The 20,379-nt window shown below is 36.7% G+C and overlaps 1 protein-coding gene and 1 pseudogene across 2 annotated transcripts in view; one reads left to right on the forward strand and one right to left on the reverse strand.

Moving 5' to 3' along the window:
- PLPP1 (phospholipid phosphatase 1) overlaps positions 1 to 20,379 on the forward strand; it is a 128,336-nt gene that overhangs the window by 99,604 nt on the left and 8,353 nt on the right. For both annotated transcript variants that reach the window (XM_074206559.1, XM_074206560.1), the window contains exon 4: positions 15,247 to 15,304. In XM_074206559.1, coding sequence (XP_074062660.1) covers positions 15,247 to 15,304 — 58 coding nt within the window. The remainder of the gene's footprint in view (positions 1 to 15,246; positions 15,305 to 20,379) is intronic.
- On the reverse strand, positions 7,346 to 8,331 carry LOC141502026 (Golgi to ER traffic protein 4 homolog; annotated as a pseudogene).

The following is a 20,379-nucleotide window of genomic DNA, read 5'->3' on the forward strand; positions in this document are numbered from 1 at the left end:
TTTGTTTTCCTTTTATTTTTTCTCAGGTTTTTTTTTTTTTTTTTTTTTTGCAAGGCAATGGAGTTAGTGGCTTGCCCCAGGCCACACAGCTAGGTAATTATTAAGTGTCTGAGGCCAGATTTGAACTCAGAGACTCCTGAGTCCAGGGCCAGTACTCTATCCACTGCCCCACCTAGCCAACCCCCACCCCTTTCCTTTATGCCACAGTGTAGGTAGCACCTTGGCAGTATTTTCCTTCTCCTCTGTCAGGTGACCCTCCCATATGTCATCTCAAGTTTTTGAAGCTGATAAATATCAATTCTGTTTATCATCTCTACCACTAATTTCTTGTTTCTCCAAATAATTTAAAGTAAAAACCACATTTGTGTCATTTGAATATTTAATTTTTAAAATGTTCACTAAGAGTTTAAATACTTAGACTTTCCCCTCACCTTTTACAGACTTAAATGGATCTTTTTGTTCTTTTTATCCATTTATTCTAGTCCCAAAAGATTCTATTTTGAGGCATTCCATGATCTGTATTTATCTTTAGGATTAGAATTCTTTGAATTACTTTTTGCATTTAGGAGCAATGAATGATTTTATCAAGTCAATCTTTTTTTAGGTTTTTGCAAGGCAAACGGGGTTAAGTAGCTTGCCCAAGGCCACACAGCTAGGTAATTATTAAGTGTCTGAGGCCGGATTTGAACTCAGGTACTCCTGACTCCCCAGCTGGTGCTTTATCCACTACGCCACCTAGCCGCCCCTAAGTCAATGTTAATAAATTAAAGAGAACCAAAATCTTTATATACAATGACTTTTTTTCTTAGTATGAAAGCTCCTTTCTGTGATGGTCTGTTAAGATCATCATAATGCTGTTGTAAGAGTTGGATAGCAGGATTTTTTCTTCTGTTAAAATAATAGCTCAAAAATCACTGGGTGGTCCAAAGAAATAAGATTAGAGTATTGTTAATGTGGCTTGAATACCTTTTCTAAAAGAAGTTAGTTTTGCTTGAATTTCCCTTTATTATTTCCTATTTTTAAGCTTTTGCCTTGTTAGATAACAATATATTTTCTCCCTCCTTGTGTCTGTCTGTCTGTCTGTCTCTCATCATGCTCATTGTTGTTCTTGTCATACATAGCCTGGCTCCTAGAAGTGTCTTGCATAAATGAAATTATAAAAATTCTATGTTAACAGTTGTTTGCCTTAAGCGGTATTATATCTAGTGGATGGATCCCAGGATTTTTAGGCAGTATAATCATGTGGAAGGCATGTTGGATTGGAATGTCAGACTGAGGTCCCACTCTGCTAGTAATGAGACAAACTCAGAAAAACATTATGGACTCAATTTTATGCATCTGTTAAAAAAAAGCGTTAGATGAGGAAGTATTTCTAAAGTCATTTTCTAGCTCAACTTTTCTAAAAATTCTATTTTTTAAATCAAAATAGATTTCAGTTCTTTGCTTTGCAGCATGTCTCCTTATTACTATGGAAAAATTTTGATTTAAGGCAGGTTATATTTCTGGGAAAAACTGTTATAAATTTGAAGATCACATATAATTGATTTTAAAATCAATCATTAGACCATATCTCTGTCAAGATAAAAGGGTTAGAATTATTATTGAAGAGTTATTTAATTGTAACCTGCCAGAAATGAATTTCAGGATCTTGCTATCTTGTCATCAAGTGTTTTATATTTAGTAACTTTTTCTTTTAGACTTTGATGTGTATTGATCATATATCACAACTTTATGATATCTCCTAGGTATTTAAAATCTTTAAGGCACTAAAGTTAGACATTATTTGCAAGTTGAAATTGCAAATTATTTTTTAAATACTTTTTATCAATGCCTTTATCTTTCAAAAATTTCTCTTATTAGGAACTTGATAAACATCAACATCATGGACATTTCCCCATAATCATCCATCTGTCAGTGGGTAGAATGCATGCATGTTTCATTATCAATATTGTAGGACACCCTCTCTCCCATTGTATTGTTCATAGATGCTCACCTTTACATTGTTTTAGTTATTGGCCAAATCATTCTTCTTATTCTATTCATGTCTCTTATCAGTTCAAGCAGATTCTTCTTTTTGGTGTTTCTTAGGGTTTAACCATTCCCTAATTGGTAGACATCCTGATTACAATAAAAAATATTGCTCTTCAATTTGAAACTATGCCTAAAGGGCAATAAAGCTGTGTATACCTTTTGATCCAACAATACCACCACTAGATCTGTATCCCAAAGAGATCACAAAAAAGGGGAAAAGACCCACATATGCAAGAACATTCATAGGAATCTCTTTTTTGTAGTGGCAAAGAATTTGCCAAAGATTTCCAAATCAAAGGAATGTCCATTAATTGGGGAAATAACTAAAAAATTATGGCATATGAATATAATGAAATATTATTACTTTATGACTTAAATGAACTGATGCTGAGTGAGGGAGCAGAACCAGGAGAATATTGTACTCCTTAATAGTAACATTGTGCAATGATCAAGCTATGGTGAACTTTTTGTTCCTCTCAGTAATATAGTGATCAAAAGACCATTCTAAAAGATCTGTGATGGAAAATGCCATCCACATCTGTAGAAAAACTATGGAATCTGAATGCAGAGCAGAGTATCATTTTTCATCTTTTTAAATTTTGTTCTTCTCATGATGTTTGTTCTGATTCTTTTTTTTTTGGCAAGGTAATGAGGTTAAGTTGCTTGCCCAAGGCCACACAGCTAGGCAATTATTAAGTGTCTGAGGCTGGATTTGAACTCCAGGGCGGTACTCTATCCATTGTGCCACCTAGCCACCCCTGATTCTTCTTTAACAATATGACTAATATGAAAATATGTGTAACATGATCCGAGAGTGGGGAGAGGGAAGGATGGGAAGGAGAAAACCTTGAAAAAATGAATGTTGAAAATTATCTCTATATATAATTGGAAAAATAAATACAAAAGTATTGCCCTATAAAATATTTTTAATATATATGGACATTTTTCTTCTTATCTCTATTGAATATGATGCTTTATAAACCCAATAAGTTTAATTGTTTTAGCAAAAATAACCTAATGAACTATTTTATGAATGAAACCAAACAGGTTGAACCTGCACATTAGTACATAAAGAAAGGTTGTGGCTACAGGATGTTATTCACAGAGCAATTTATATTGCATTTGTTTGGTTTTCAAAGCTAGAGTCACTTATAAAATCTGGCAATGGCCATAATTTTGTAGTTTTAATAAACCATAAGAATGTAGCATAAAAAATGACTGATTATATACTCTGGAGTAAAATATTCTTAAGCACTTATTGAGTCACTAAAAATGGCTACTTGTATTTTAAAACTGAATAAACCACTTTTGTTTAAATTATGTGGATTTCACTTGGAATACATTTAGTGGTTATCTCCTTTTATCCAGGTTTTATTCTCCTACTAAACCTCAGTGGAAGGGGTGGGATTAGAATCCCATTGAGGGGGGTGAGTGCTTAAAAGCACATTTTTTTTTGCAAAGCAAACGGGGTTAAGTGACTTGCCCAAGGCCACACAGCTAGGTAATTATTAAGTGTCTGAGGCTGGATTTGAACCCAGGCACTCCTGACTCCAGGGCCGGTGCTTTATCTCCTGCGCCACCTAGCCGCCCCTTAAAAGCACTATTTATCTCTGTCCTATAACATGAATATTCTAAGGCTTGGAGAAACTTTCTAATTTTACCAAGATGATCAGTAGGAAATCGTTTGATAATTAATTATTAATTTGGTTTGGTAGCCTGTTTAAAAAAAATAAAGTGTGATAAATTCCTCATTGGGATATCAAGGACAAGAATAAGACTTTTAGGGTCTGCAGTATGTTTTTTATATATTATTTCATAAATGGATACAAATAAATATATGAAATTCAATCTGACTCTTTAAATAAACTATTCTTAAGTTACCAGAACAAGTTTTTTATGCTTCTTTAATTGGTGGAGAAGAGACAATTGGTGGGGAGGAGTGAAGGTTGGGCAGAACTTGATTGCTGTCTCCAGGATTTGAAGCACAGTCAGGTTCTCCATGACTGGGATGCCAGCTCTGATAAGTTTTACTCTGCTGGCAAATATTTGAGGACAGTTGTGAAGATACACTGTCACATGGGCTGGTCACCTGTAGACTTGTCTCTTAGTGAATTCTTGTGTTGAATTCCACATGAAACAAATACAAAATGTACCTGAATCTCTTGTGGCTCCCTTCTACTTCCTCTTGATTGGAGTGAGAGGTGGAATAGGAGGCATAGGGTGGGAAGAATTGCCCAATATATACATGAACTATTGGTAATCACATTTTTGCTTAAAATATTTGTATAAATTCAGTGGTGAAGTGCACTTTAGTGAAGTAAAGGATCAGGTTGTCACTGGTGGGATACTAAGTACTCATGATTCAGACATGCCAGTATGATACAAATGGACTATACTGCCAGCGTTACTCTACACTTTTATCCTAACCAATCATATTATCAAAGGGATACTTTACAAAACTTGATAAAATCATAAGTCACTTAGAGAAACAAAAGTTGTAGAATATCAAGAGAAATAATGGATGAATGAAGGGGGGATAGCACTTTGAAAACCTAGGCTGAATCATAGAACCGTTTGATGTTAGTTAAAAGTTAGAGAATGAGATCATTGAGGGGAGAATCACAAACACTGGACTTGTTACCTCCAGTTTAATGAACCTCAAAACACAAATAGCTTAGGAAAGAACTCTTCTGATAAACACCCCTTGGAAACCTTGCAGGCAGACTGGAAAAAATTAGGCAAAGACCAATCCCTTATACCATATTCTTCAATACATTCTAAATGTATGTCATAGTACCCTTGAAAGATATGTTAGTAACAAACAAGGGATATAGGTAATCACAAGATTATATCAGTAATTTTAATTATAGTACCTTAAAAGATCTCTTATTAACCAAGGGAAATTGGCAATCTCAAAAGATTATTATGTCAATCATTTTGATTAGGTAGTAATAACAGCTGGCATTTATTTAACATCCACTGTATGCCAACCACTTTGTATTTTACAAATGTTACCTCATTTGATCCAACTACCCTGGGAGATTAAGTGCAATTATCATATCCTTTTTTACATAGGAAGAAACAGACAGGTTAAATGACTTGTCCAAATTCACACAACTGGTAGTATTGGAGATGGGATTGTAACTCAGGTCTTTCTGATGCCAGGCTCAACGATCTGTATTCACTGTGCCATCTAACTGACCTTAACATGAAATTGAAAAGTTTTTACATAAAATGAAACTAATTATCTAAGTTTGGAAGGGAAGGGTAAATGGTAAAAAAATGATAAAAAAGATGAAACTTCTTTGAATCAGTTATTCTTAATAATAAGAATCAGAATTCTTAAAAACAAATGTTTGCTTTCCAAAATGTCTCACATCAAAATCAAAAACCATTATCTAAGAAGTATATGATTAAAGGATGTGAATAAACAGTCCTCAAAAGAATTGCTAATTCAAAAATTAAAATAAACTATTACTTATAAAATTAAACTATCAATGACCCAATAGGAATGCTCCCAATTACTAAGACAATGCACATCAAAACAACCCTGATGTTTCATTTTGCAACTAGTAAAATAGCAAAGATGAGAAAAGGTGGGAATGGTCAGTGTTAGGTGGATTATGAAGATAGGCACACTAGTGCATTCATTATTGGAAGAACTGAAGCAGCAGCACAGCCATTTGGAATTAGGCAAACATAGTAACTAAAAAGTTCATTCCTTTTTGATCCAGAGATTGAACTACCATCTAGGCTTACGCTGCAAGAGATGTCATTGGTAAGAAGAAAGTCCCCATTTATAACAAAATATTTATGATCTAACTTTATCTGATAGCAAAGAAATAGCAATAAAGTAAATGTCAGTGGATTGGAGAATGGTTTGAATTGTGGTACATGAATATGGTGAAACATTAACTGTGTTATAAGAAATGATGCGTATGATGAATTTAAAGATCTATCTGAACTGACACAGTGAAAGAAGCAGAGCCAAGAAGACAGTTTACATAGTGACTCCATAGTAGAAAGAACAACCATACAAAAACTGACAGTGAGTGTAGTTAAACAGTCTGAAATGGTATGCTGGGCAGTCTCACTTTTGATGTTTCTTAACACAGTTTATATGAGATTTTGTAGTATAGTTACTCTTTTGACGTCATGAAATTTTTGCAGCCCTTGTTTAAAGAATTTTTTTTATTTTTGAGTTTCGCAATTTTTCTCCCAATCTCACTTCCCTCCCCCCACCCCCCACAGAAGGCAGTTAGCTAGTCTCTACATCATTCCCATAGTATGGATTGATCTAAGTTGAATGTGATGAGAGAGAAATCATATCCTTAAGGAGAAAACACAGTATGAGATATAGCAGAATTACATAATAAGGTAACATTTTTTTAAAAAAATTAAAAGTAATAGTCTTTGGTCTTTGTTCAAAAATCCACAATTCTTTCTCAGGATACAGATGACATTCTCTGTCACAGACAACCCAAAATTGTGCCTGCTTGCTGCCCTGTTGCTAAGAGCAAGTCCATTAAGGTTTATCATCACTCCCATGTTGCTGTTAGGATGCATAATGTTCTGGTTCTGCTCATCTTGCTCAGCATCAATTCATGCAGATCCTTCCAGGCTTCTCTGAATTCCCATCCCACCTGGTTTCTAATAGAACAATAGCATTCCATGACACATATGACACATATACCACAGTTTGTTCCCCAATTGAAGGGCATTCACTTAATTTCCAATTCTTTGCCACCACAAACAGAGCTGCTATGAATATTTTTTGTACAGGTAATGTTTTTACCCTTTTTCATATTGTTTTTAGGTTATAGACCCAGTAGTGGTATTGCTGGATCAAAGGGTATGAACATTTTTATTGCCCTTTGGACATAATTCCAAATTGGTCTCCAGAAAGGTTTGATGAGTTCACAGCTCCACCAACAATGTATTAGTGTCCCAGATTTCCCACATCCTTTCCAATATTTATCATTGTCCTTTCTAGTCATATAGGGTAAATTAAAAGTAATGCCTGTGCTTTATTTTGTATTAATCTGAAAAGGAATACTGTATTTGAAACCATAAATAACTATATAACTCAATCAGAAGTCACAGAAAGGCTGCTAACAATCACTCCAATCAGTTCTTCTGGCTAACCTTTTTACATAAATAATATAGACCAAACATAAACATCTCAGCAACCTTCTTTTAACAGAATGGAGAGCCCTCCTAGTTGTGAAAAATAAAATTTCAGGCTCATATTCTGAAAATGTCTTTTGAGTTATCAAGTTGTCTGATTCATGCAGTTCCTGTTGAAAAAAAGTTTTTAATCAAATTCAATGGGACTGCTATCTTCTTGACCATCTTCTGGATCCTCTTCCTCCCCTGATCCCATAAGACTATTCAAAAGGTTCCCTAATAAGCCTCCCTAGATGACTTCTGCTTAGATGGTACTCCAAAAAAGAGCTGTCCTTTTCTATTGAGATACTCCCTGTACATGGGATCTCTCTTGAGTGAGGGCTGATATTACTCACATAATACTGTAAATACTGTTATTTTGCCTCCTTCAACAGACAGCAGCAGAAATCAGATAAAGTTGAGCAAGGACTGTACAAATGGAAGTTCATTCTGTATTGAAGGATGTTTCTGTGTATATGTTGTGAATACAAGTGAACTACTGCTTTTATTTTTTAAACAGAGAAACTGTAAGACCTCCTTTGCTACAAACATGTCTGTCCACCTCACTGCGATATCTCTGAGAGGCAGAATATTCTACTAACATATTTGCACATCTTTCTCCATCCGTGGAGTACACAAAATGATACCAAGACTCACAATACTGTTCTTTCCATAGTGTGATAACCAATAACTAGTGTAGTTTTGGATGACCCAATTTTCCTGATCCACCATTGGACCATTTCAGTGCTCTGGATACAAATGCCACTCTTTCTGGAGAATTTGGGTCCATCAACCTAAACATTTAGCCAAATTTTCCAGTACCTCATCAGTCAGTTTTGCGTCTCATATCTCCACAGACCCTAAAACTAGCTTGGGAAGATCGGCAGCTCTGTTTTGTTGACTGTGACTGAAGAACAACAATGCCCCTGAGTACATTAGTTCTCTTGCTTCTATATGTTTTCGTTGTGACATGTACCTGAAGAACAGGGTCTGGTACATTTGGTATGCCTCATAGTACTCGCCCTTCTCGATGCTAGCGTGGAGCTTACCCTCCACCCGCTGGACCCCACCCTGGTGTGGGTGCTGTTCCCAGGAGCTGTCCTGCTCAGCTGTCTCTGCAGCTACTGCTGCCATTGGGGAGGGGGTGCGGCTGCACAGAGTGAGAATGATTTTTTTTTTAAAGATAATCTTGCCTCTTTGCATTTGGTGGAGTGGTTTCAGATCTCATAAAAAGTTTTGTTTCCTGATCTAGGTTTTGCATTTGTGTTAATCTGTTATTAATTGTCCAAGAAATAAGCTTTTAGGCAGACCATTTAGGCAGACCATTTCACATTTCACATTCCTAATGGAGTAGCATTCTACTTGTATTAAGAGGTCTTAGAGTCAAAACAGTCTACAGACATACTTATGTCTCACCCTTCTTAAAAAGTCCTTATTGGAGAATAAGTATAGGCAAAGACGAAACTAAATTATCAATTTTTGCAGATGATATAAATAATATAATGATTTTTTGCTTTCTCTTTTTAGAAGAACATAGAGAATCAAATGAGATATGAACTCCAGCAAAGTTGCGGGAAATAAAATCTGCATACATTACCAGCATTACAGTATATTATAGAAGTGATAGAGTAATTCTATTTAAAATAACCACAAAAAATTTAGAATACTTGAGAATTCACCTGCCAAGACACACACACACACACACACACACACACACACACACACACACACGCACGCATGCATACACACACATACACACACACACACTCTCTATATGAATAAGGTTACCAACTGTTCTTTATGCAAATTACAGATTTAAATAATTATTGATAGTCAGAGCTGGTATAATAAAAATAATATATTTTAAATTAATTTACTAATTCAACTTCAAACTAAAAAAGTACCAGAGGATTATTCATGGAAACAGGAAGCAAAATAACAAAATTCATTGAGTAACAAAAGATCAATAATAAATTTTGAAGGATTAAATGAAAACATAGTGAAAGGAAAGTGGCTTGGCAATACCAGATCTTGAAATATACTTTACTAGTAATCACCAAAACAATTTGGTTTTGATTAAGAAATAATTTTATGAGTAGAATGGATTAGATTCACAGTATACAGAAATTGATGAAAACAGAAACTTCTTGTTTGTAAACTGAAAGGTTTCAGAGAACTCACATAGAGAACTTGTAAAAACTAGAAACTAGGTGTAGACTAATTGCTTATACCCTTGTACTAAGTCAAGGTCCAAATAGTGATATATCTAGAAACAAAGGAAAGTATCAAACAATAAATAAGAGAAAGAAGGAAGAAACCACCTGTCAGATTTTATGAATAAGCAAAGAGTTTATAATACATTCAAAGATAGAGATGGTCATAGGAAGTAAAATAGCAATTTTTGTTGAAGTATGAAGAACTTTATGCATAAATTAATTCAGCTAAAGTTAGAAGTAAATGTGTAAAAATCCTTGATTTCTGAGAGCTATCGATGAACTGATTCAAATTTCTGCAAATAAAAGCTGTTCTTTGAAATGAGCAAAAGATATGAACAGGTAATTTTCAGAGGAAGAAATCTAAGCTTTCAATATCTAGATGTTCTGAATCACTAATAATTAGAAAAAAATGCAAATTAAAGTGACTCTGAGATTCCACCTTATATCCTTGTTGTCAAAAAAAAGGAGTGTGAAAAAACAGATGTAACAGATAGATACTCTTGGTAGAGCTATGAACTGCTTTTGAACCTTTCTGGAAGGCAGTTTGTAACTGTGCCCCCAAAGCTCCCCCTCCCCAAATTAGCATAGTACCATTCCCTTGGGAGGTCCTTATTACATGCTACCTGGCCACTTGGCTGGCCACTCATACAGCTCCACCACACTCATACACCAAGTGTGTGGTGGAGATATCTGGGTTAGCAGAAAGAATGCTTAAAAATGAGGTTTAGAAATTAATCTGTGAGGAAATGGGAGCAAAAATAATTGGCTGTTAGGAAGACCTCCATTTCCCAAACTTGTTTAGATTCTTTTAGATTTTTGGGGTGAACCTCAGGAGGGATTGATATTGTATTGAAGGGTAAGAAAGAACTACACAGTTTTTCATTAATGTTTGGTTTTATGTTTGCTTTGAGATGTAATATCTTTTACCTTGAAAATGTGAATATTTAGCACTGCAAATGTCATCTAAGAAAACTATTTTCCTTTATAAGATCTAGGATTCTTGAATAGCCAGAGACTTACTTGAGCATGGGTTAATTCAGTTGCATTTTGTAGGAGTCATTTGGTGATTTGGATTTTTTTTAATTGTCATATAATGTTGTGTGTGTTGGAAATCTTAGGTACTTTGTGTAGAGTTTATTTTGATTATATTTTCTCTGAGATACCTAGGAGCATAGAGTTCCATAGGCTGGTGGGGATGCAGTTCTAGGCCAGAAATTTCATATATATATATATATATATGGTGGGGATGCAGTTTTTGGACTGGACCCTATCCATAGGATACAGGATTCTTGATCATATGTCTTTCTTATTTAAAATTAGTGCAGTCTTTGTCACTTAATGTGTAAATTTGCCATTTTTTCATTTTATGTTTAAATAAAATTTAAAATGTATCTCTTCTTTGGAGTACAAAGAACCAAGAAACATGTATTTAAAAAAGACCATTATGCCTTGACTCTTTATAGCCCAGTTTCAGCATTTGGTTCCCAAATGAGCTTTGTTAATTTACTTTTAATCAAATGCCTCCCCTAACTCTCTGCAGCCTGGGAGGCTGAACCACTTGCATTTAGAAGTTGGTCCCAGGTCTTTGTAGCCTGATGAGAAGATAACTAATCCAGTCCAGTGGGGTCAGTCCCTGTTAAATGTTTCTTCTCAGAGTGAGATTGTTTAGCTTAATTCTTCATTTAAGATCATTCAATTTTTTTAAATTAAATATTTGTTTGTTTTCCAATTATATATGATAGTAGTTTCTACCTGTAATTTTTTGTAAGGTTTTGAATTTTATAATTTTCCCCCACCTCTCATAGAAAGTAAACTGATAATCTTGACATTGTTTCCATATTGTACACTGATCAAAATTGAATGTGTGGAGAGAAAAAAATATATCCTTGAGGAAGAAATAAAATATCAGAGATAGTAAAATTATGTAGTACATAAGACAATATTTTTTCCTAAAAAAATTGAAGGTAATAATCCCACAGGTCTTTCTCTGGGTACAGATGGCATTCTCCATCACAGATGCCCTAAAATTGTCTCTGATAATTGTACTGATGGAATGAGCATGCCCATTAAGGTTGATCATCACCTCCAGGTTGCTGTTAGGGTGTACAGTGTTCTTCTGGTTCTTCTCATCTCACTCAGCATCAGTTCATACAAGTTTTTCCAGGCTTTGTGAAATCCCTTCCCTCCTGGTTTCTAATAGAATAAGTGTTCCATAACATACATATACCACAGTTTGTTCAGCCATTCCCCAACTGAAGGACATTCACTCAATTTCCAATTCTTTGCCACCAAATGGAGCTGCTATGAATATTTTTGTACAATTGATGATTTACCCCTTTTCATGATCTCTTCAGGGTATAGTGGTATTGCTGGATCAAAGGGTATGCATGTTTTTGTTGCCCTTTGGGCATTGCCCTTTGCTCTCCAGAAAGGTTGGATGAGCTCACAACTCCACCAACAATGCATTAGTGTCCCAGATTTCCCACATACCTTCCAACATTGATCATTGTCCTTTTTGGTCATACTGGCCAGTCTGAGAGGTGTGAGGGGTGGTAGCTCAGAGATTTGCATTTTTCTAAGCAGAATTCAAATTTGCAGAAAAGGTATTAGTTCCCTTTTTTCTGACCAGTTTCAGAATCAAACATTGTACAATGTAGAAATTTTTTTTTCCCTTCTGTGATTTAGAGACCTTACAATCTTCATTTTAAAAAAATTTATGATTTATTTATTTATTTTCATATTATCACAACAATCTTGTTATGAAAGTAAACATAATTCCACCCTCCCCCCCAAAAAGATAGAGAAATCTCAAGGAAAAATAAAGTGAGAGGGGCAGCTAGGTGGCTCAGTGGATAGAGCACAGGTCCTGGAGTCAGGAGTACCTGAGTTCAAATCCGGCCTCAGACACTTTAAAGAGAAAATACTAAAAGCTGCCAGAAACAAACAATTCAATTATCATGCCTCTATAGTCAGGATTATACAGGATTTAGCAGCATCTACATTAAGGACTCATAGGGTTTAGAATATGACATTCTGGAAGGCAAACCAGCATGGAATGCAATCAAGAATCAACTACCCAGCAAAACTGAACATACTCTTTCAGGGGAAAAAGATGAAACAGGGGACTTTCAAACTTTCCTATTGAAACAACCAGAAAACAAACAGAAAGTTTGATCTCCAAGTACAGGAATCAGGTGACACAGAGAGAGGGTAGACAGGAAGGACTAATTATGAGGAACTTAATGATGTAGAACTGTTTATATTCATGCATGGGAAGAAGATATTGATAACCCATAAGAACTTTCTCATTTATAAGAGCTGTTAGAAAGAGCACATGTAGAAAAGGCACAGGAAGGAGCAGAATATAATAGTAAAAAGATGGAGTCAATGGGTGATAAAGAAAGTACTGGGAGAAAGAGAAAAGAGAGGTAGAATGGGGTAAGTAATTTTACGTAAAAGAGTCAAGAAAAAGCTTTTGCAATGGAGTGGAATGGGGAAGGTTGCGGGGGAATGAGTGAGCCTTCATTCAGAAATGGCTCAGAGAGGAAATAACACACATATTCAATAGGGTACAGAAATCAATCTTACCATAGAGAAAAAATGAGAGGAAAATGATGGGAGAAAGGAGATGGGAGGGGGGGTAAACTGATAAAAGACAGAGATTGTGGGAGAGGGGAATCAGATACAACACACTTCTGTGAAGAGACAGGATGAAAGGAGAGAGAATAAATGGGAGTGGGGAGGAAAAGAATGGAGAGAAATACAGCTAGTAATAGCGACTGTGGGAAAAGATATTAAAGCAACTTCTCTGATGGACTTGTGATAAAAAAAAAAAAGACAACTCATCCCAGAGACAGACCTGATGGAATCTGAATAGACTGAAGAACATTTTTTTCTCTTTCTCTCACTTCAGTTTTTTTAGGTTTTTGCAAGGCAAATTGGGTTAAATGTCTAGCCCAAAGCTACACAGCTAGGTAATTATATTCCTGGGAGTTTTTCTTTTTTGGGGGGTTCTCTTTCAGGAGATGATTGGTGGATTCCCGCAATTTCTATTTCACCCTCTGCTTCTAGTATCTCAGGACAGTTTTACTATATTATTTCTTGAAAAAATGAAGTTTAGGCTCTTTTCCTGGTCAGGACTTTTAGGTAGTCCAATAATTTTTAAACTATCTCTCCTGGATCTGTTTTCCAGGTCAATTTTTTTCCAGTGAGATATTTCACCTTTTCTTCTAGTTTTTTAATCTTTTGCGTTTGTTTTATCATTTTTTTTGATTTCTCACAAATTCATCAGCTTCTTTTAGCTCCATTCTACATTTTTCAGGAGTTATTTTCTTCAGAGAGCTTTTTTATCTCCTTTTCCAGTTGGCCAATTCTGCTTTTTAAGGCATTCTTCTCCTTATTTGCCTTTTGGATTGCTTTTTTCCATTTAATCTAAACTCTTTTTAAAATGTTAATTTCTTCAGTATTTCTTTGACTGCTGATTTAGTTTTCATGATTTTCCTACATTGCTCTCACTTCACTTTCCATTTTTTCCTCTACCTCCATTATTTGCTTTTCAAAGTCTTTTTAAAACTTGTCCAATAGCCTGAATCCATTTCCTATTTCTCTTGGAGGCTTTGGAAACAGAAGCTTTGACTTTGTAATCTTTTGAGTGTGTATTTTGATCCTCTTTGGGACTTAGGTCTATGGCCAGATTCTTCTTTTTCTGTTATTTGCTTATTTCCTCAGCCCAAGATTAATTTATTGCACTTCCAAGACTTTGGGGGGTTTTGGGGACACTCCCCTCCAAGGTCTTCAATTCCTTCAATATCTTATGAGAGGTGCTGACAGCTCTTTTGCCTGTGCTCTGGTCTTTGGATGATCACAAGCACATGCCTTTGCCCTGGAGCTGTGAGGAGGGTCCCTGCGCTGCTCTGACAATATGGGGGCTCAGACTGTGACCTGGATATGAGTGTGGGGAAACAGCAGTCTTGCCCCAGGGAGAGCAGAGAGACCTCTGCAGTCTCTCTCCTCCCCCTTACCATCTGTGAACTGAGCACCTGGAAGAACTGGGTGCTCTGTAGGTTCTTGACACAGGGCTGCTCCAAGGCTGGCGCTGGCCTGGGCTCTGTGCTCACTCTGGTGTGGCAGAGTTCTCTCACCACCCCTTCAAGCCATCCCTGGGGATCCCTGGGCCAAGAGATCTGGAATCTGCCCCCCCCCATTATCATGGACACAGGTATGCCTAGGGACCCAAGCACCCCACGGGCTGTTCCTGGAAGGCTGGAGCTGGTATGCTTGGTCTTGGCTGTGGCCTGACTGCGCTGTGGTCGGCTGTGCTGCGGCCTGGCTGTGCTGAGGCTCTTTCCAACCCCTGGTCTGGGTGGAACAGACCTTTCCTGTGGATCTTCTAAGTTGTCTTGCACTGGGAAATTATATCACTCAGTCTTTCTGAGGGTTCTGCCCCTCTATATTGTAACTAGAGTCATAATTTTACAGCCTTTGGTGGAGGTTGAATTTCTGGGAATCCCGGCTCTCATGCCACTATCTTGGCTCCCTCAATCTTCATTTTTAAGGAAATTGTTTATCCAAACAGAATTATCAGAATTTTTTCCAGTGTTAAAGCTAGGAGGGATCTCTGAGGATCAACTAGTTTAATCTTTCCTAATGAAGTGATTTACTCCAAGATTACACAAATTCTTGAATCAGACAAGGGAAATAACAGGCAGTGCCCAGTTTAAGCAAAAAAAGAAAAATTTTCATTTGTTTCTGGCTGTTAAAATTTTAATGAATGTCTGTGTGAATTGATGCAGAAGAAAGGAAGTAATGTTGTTCTTTCTCCTCTTCCTTCTAGATTATCATTTTATTCTGGGCATTCTTCATTTTCCATGTACTGCATGCTGTTCCTCGCAGTAAGTATTTGCTCTTTTTACTTACAGTATGAAGTTAACATATTCACTCTATGTATTTTTTTCATAATGTTCGCCATGTAAAACACCCTGAGAAATTTCCAAGGATTCTCTTTGGAGTCTCTTGAGTTTAGATGCCGGGCATGCAGTTGAGGCTGAGGAAGATGAAGGGCTTTGGAGGGTGAGCTATTAAGAGCCAAGATAGCCTTTAATTTAGGAAGTCAGACAAAAGGCAGCCAGTCTTTCATTGTGAATACCTATCTCTGCAATGGTTAAAGAAAGATCCTTGGAAGGCAGGTTGTCCTGACCCTTCAAGGTACTGTAGTTGTAAATGGGGAGACATGCAGGTAATAGGGAAAGTGGGGAATGTCCACCTTGTGGGATGCAGAGATAGTGAAATGATTGTCGTGGCCCCAACAGAGCCAGAGATGTCACCCAGTGGTTGCATCAAGAACCTGTGGATGGGGTCTGCTCTTTCCCCAAAGAGTGTTTGCTGCATAAGAAGCTCTTTAGAATATGAAGAGGGAGACAGTAGCTTCTGTACAGATGAAGAAAATTATTTTCAACTGCTTTCTTTCATCAACTTAAAGCACAGGACTCAGGGGATTGCCTTGCTTGCTAATATGATGCTGGGTTTCTCATTAGAAGGGAAACTGTGAGACCAGTTTTGCTCCCTTCCGTCGCTCCATCTCCCCCTCTGCTGCATCTGGGGTCTAAGGCTTTAGAATAAAGGCAGCTGCTGGTTGCTTTGAGCAGGTTTTGGGCTATCTTCCATTTTCTGACTTATTTCCTAGGCTATTTTTCCATTAACCTAAAAGAGTTTTAGCTCCTCATCTTTCCCCGAATATCCTGGAATTAAATAAGATCAGAATCCTGAGTCTGATTGATTAACTCAAGCTCCATTTACAGTCACTTCTATATTTGATGTCAGTGTTTCCATAACTCCAGGATGAAGGTGTTGGAGGACTATTGAAACTTCCAGGGGAAAGGAGTGAAACCTATGCAAACCGCTGAAATCTGGGCAAACCACTTTCTGTGGAAAGAGTGCATTCCTGGCATCTACTTTGTTCATAAAACTAAGCTGCATTGAAGGCTTGGCTTTCACTTTGTGGAGGCTGTTTGGAAACCTTGCATCTTTGAGCTGGGTAGTTCTGCCTTACTCAGATGTCTGAAATTTTAACTTAGGAAAACTGGGTCTAAATCCCAGCATATACTGATGCTTTGATTCTTGGTTAATACTTATTATTATAGAGATTTAGCAATCTTTATGAATTAAATTGTTAGTGAATTGCTGAGATACATACTTCTTGTTAATCTTCTGAAAGCAAGCTTTTGGTAGTTAGTTTTCAGGTCTCTTGTTTTGCAAATGAGGATATTGAAGCTCAGAGAGGTGGTGAATTGCCCAAGTTTACACAGCTATTAACAAGTAGTCTCCACTGGGGAAAAAAGGAACAAAGAAAAACAAAATTTCATAACAAAAAAGCATTTTCTTAAGTCATTTTACAGTCATTCATGACTTTGTGATCCTATTTGGAATTTTCTTGGCAAATATACTACCTTTTTCTTTTTTCTTTTTTGGCTATTTCTTTCTTCATTTCATTTTACCAATGAGGAAACTGAGGCATACTTAGGAAGATGAGTCTTTCTGATTTCAGCCCTGTTCCTGTATCACCTAGCTACCATAAAAAATGCAACATCAAGTAAAATGGATTCCTTCATTGGCCATGTTGCGATATGTGTGTGTGTGTGTGTGTGTGTGTGTCTTGAATCTATTAACTCACTGTGAAGTTACCAGTTTTATTGGTTGTCCTATGGAGTTGTGATTGCTTATTGCCTTGATTAAAGTTCTTAAGTTTTTCAAAGTTATTTATACTAAGTCTTTATTACTGTATCTAGGTTCAGCTCATTTCACTCTGTATCATTTCACAAAAGTTTTCTCTGGTTTCTCTGAAACCTTCCCTTTTGTCATTTAAAAATGTAATTTAACATATTCTTATTCTATACTCTAGCCTTTCTCAAATTAAATAGTACCTTCTTAGTTTCCAATTCTTTTCTATCACAACAAAAACTTGTATAAATATTTTTGTATCTATTTTTCTTTTTCTTTTTCTTTTTCTCTGATTTCTTTGGGGTATAGGCATAGTATAGCTTCATCACAGGACATGTGATTTGTGGGCTAGGCATCACTGTGGCAAATGACTTTACAGATCATCCAACAGTGCAATAGTGTCCCCCATTTCCCTGAGGACCCTCAAACAGTTGTCATTTTCCTTTTATGAAAGTTTTTCTAATCTGATAAATTGGAGATAGAAAGATCCAGGATTTGAACTGAAGTTCTCTGATTTTAAATACAGGATACTTTCTACTCAACTGCATTGCCTTTTACTTCAGTTTTGAAGCAGCTGTAACCTTGGGATGGGCATCAATTGTCTGTATCTGATGGGTCTTTGAATTTAGGGCCCTGGTTTTGTCTGACTGTCCAGGACACCTGTGGTTGGTAGGGCGTCCTTGTCTTACCCTTCCAGTCGAGGAGATTCCCCTTGATGGAGAGTGGGGTGTAGGTTCCTGTCCTAGGTTTTGTTTTGTTTTTTTTTTTAGGATTTTGCAAGGCAATGGGGTTAAGTGACTTGCCCAAGGCCACACAGCTAGGTAATTATTTAAGTGTCTGAGTCCGGATTTGAACTCAGGTACTCCTGACTCCAGGGCTGGTGCTCTATCCACTGCACCACCTAGCCTCCCCCCCTAGTTTATTTTCTAGAGAACTCTCTTCCCTGTGGTATTAGGGGTGACTATAATAACTCTGGAATGCCAAAAATCTGGAATTTTTGATGTGGCTTCTGTGTTTCATTCAGATAATCAAGTTCAGTCTAGCTGCTTTGTTGTCATCTAGTTAACTTCCTGATCTCTCAGGTCCAGTTCTAATTGCTTGCATGTATGGAAACATGGTAATTTATATTAATGACATGGTTGGAAGAGAGAATTATAGATTTGCAGCAGCATTTTCCTGTGTTATACTGGAAAAGAACATATCATATAGTTTCCTTAAGACAGCTATAAGGAAGCCAAGGATTTAGATTCCTTTTATCTGAAGGTCACCCAATACTTCAATGTGTATTTAGAACTAAAATGCTATGGATTTAAAGAGAAAATTAATGAAAAAAATGTTTGGAATTAAATTAAAAGAAGTAGAGTATAAGAATATTTTAAGTAAACTTCAAATAATCAAGCTGTATCAATAGGTACAGTGTATTTTTTTTTATCCATAAGGAAAATAAAATACAAAATAGGATGAAAAATTTTATTTCGAAGTAAAAATATAAAATTTTTACATCAATTAAGTCTGCTAGTTTTTTTTTTTAGTTTTTTTTTGCAAGGCAAATGGGGTTAAGTGGCTTGCCCAAGGCCACACAGCTAGGTAATTATTAAGTGTCAGAGACCAGATTTGAACCCAGGTACTCCTGACTCCAGGGCTGGTGCTTTATCCACTGCGCCACCTAGCCGCCCCGAGTCTGCTAGTTTTTAAAAGAATAAAAATTTATTTTAAAATCTAGCTTTTCTCTAAAGACTTCACCTAACCCTTGATGTTTAAGGAACTTGTGGGTGCTGTTTATATAAAAATCCAGAACCATAACATAAACACTATTATATTAGGGTCTTGGAGCAAGGAGTGGGGTGAAGAGAGATATAAGTGATGTTTGTCTTTGGCAACTGTGAATGACTTCCATTTGACATTAATTGAGTTTTCTGAGGAAGCAACAAGGATACGAGTTCAGCAGAATGGAGTTTATTCCAACTATAGCTCAGTTTCCTCTTTAAAACATATACCTACATGTTTCTGAAAAATTGTCGGGGGATTTATGATTTATTTGCTGCTATAAAAGCTATAATAAACAGCTTTCTAATTTCCTGAATTCATTTAGTATGAGTAAAATTAATAGCATGATTTATTCTTCTTTCCAAATGATATTTACTTTTGTTCTCTTATTTTATTATTCTTTAAAAACTTCTTGTAAATAAGAAGTGGACAAATCTGTTAGCTCTATTTTAAAAATGCAAAATTGCTCCTAGACTTTAGATCCACCAACTTTTTTTCATTCCCCCACAGGAGTGGTTCTGGGAGGATTAGTCTCTGCTTCTACTGACTTCTTTTTAACTTGTGTAGTTTGAGCCCCATGTTTCATCCTTGACTCATTGCTCAGCATTCTAGGACTTTTTGCTAGTAAACAAATGCATTCTATTGGGAAAGAAGTGAAGGTATTCAATATTTCCCCCCTCTACATTTTATCCTCTAGATTTGATTGTATTGCAGTTGTACTCAAATCATACACACTTGGGGTTCTGCCCCTCTATTTTCAAATATTTTGGAGAAACAAGGACTCCTTTGAGTCTTGCCTGGATATATTACCTTCTAGGCTTCAGAAGATGTGTTTAATTGTTAATTCCTCCTTATTTCTATGTATCTGTTTTTGCTTGTCTGGGTAGTTTGAATCTTTGGGTATTATAAACAACATCTAAAGGGAATTGATCCTGAGAAATCTCTTTCATAAATTCAGTTAGAGCTGAGACCCTGAGCTTACTCACCGCCTTTTTTCGGTTCAGTCGGGGTTAATTAACATGGCAACTTGACATACACATTTTTCTCAAAAATTTAATTGCCTAAAGGAAATATCTTGTTGTGGGAGACTGACACAATATGAAATACTCTACTGAGGCTGCCAGATGTAGTCAAATGCCTCAGATAGAGAACCAGTTGTTAAGGTCCGAGAGAAGTCCCCAATTACAGAACGGAGGCACTCGACACGATGGAGATGCAATAGCAAGGGTTTATTAAACTAGCTCGAGCTAGGGTTCTGTCCTAGGTCAGGGCTAGGATCCTGGAACCCCGAGTAAAGCGAGGAGAGACCTCATATATGGTTCGGTAGGGGAGTTTCAAGCATCTGCCTGCAGCTTGTCTTGAGATGGTGCAGCGTGGTCTTATTGGATGCAGGTCCTTCGAGAAGCCCCCCTGCTGCATGGTCCGAGGGCTGACCAGGCAGAATCCTCAGGAGCTGATCTGGCAGGAACTCAGCTAGCTGACC

The sequence above is a fragment of the Macrotis lagotis genome, chromosome X (assembly GCF_037893015.1).
Source record: "Macrotis lagotis isolate mMagLag1 chromosome X, bilby.v1.9.chrom.fasta, whole genome shotgun sequence".
NCBI lineage: Eukaryota > Metazoa > Chordata > Mammalia > Peramelemorphia > Peramelidae > Macrotis > Macrotis lagotis.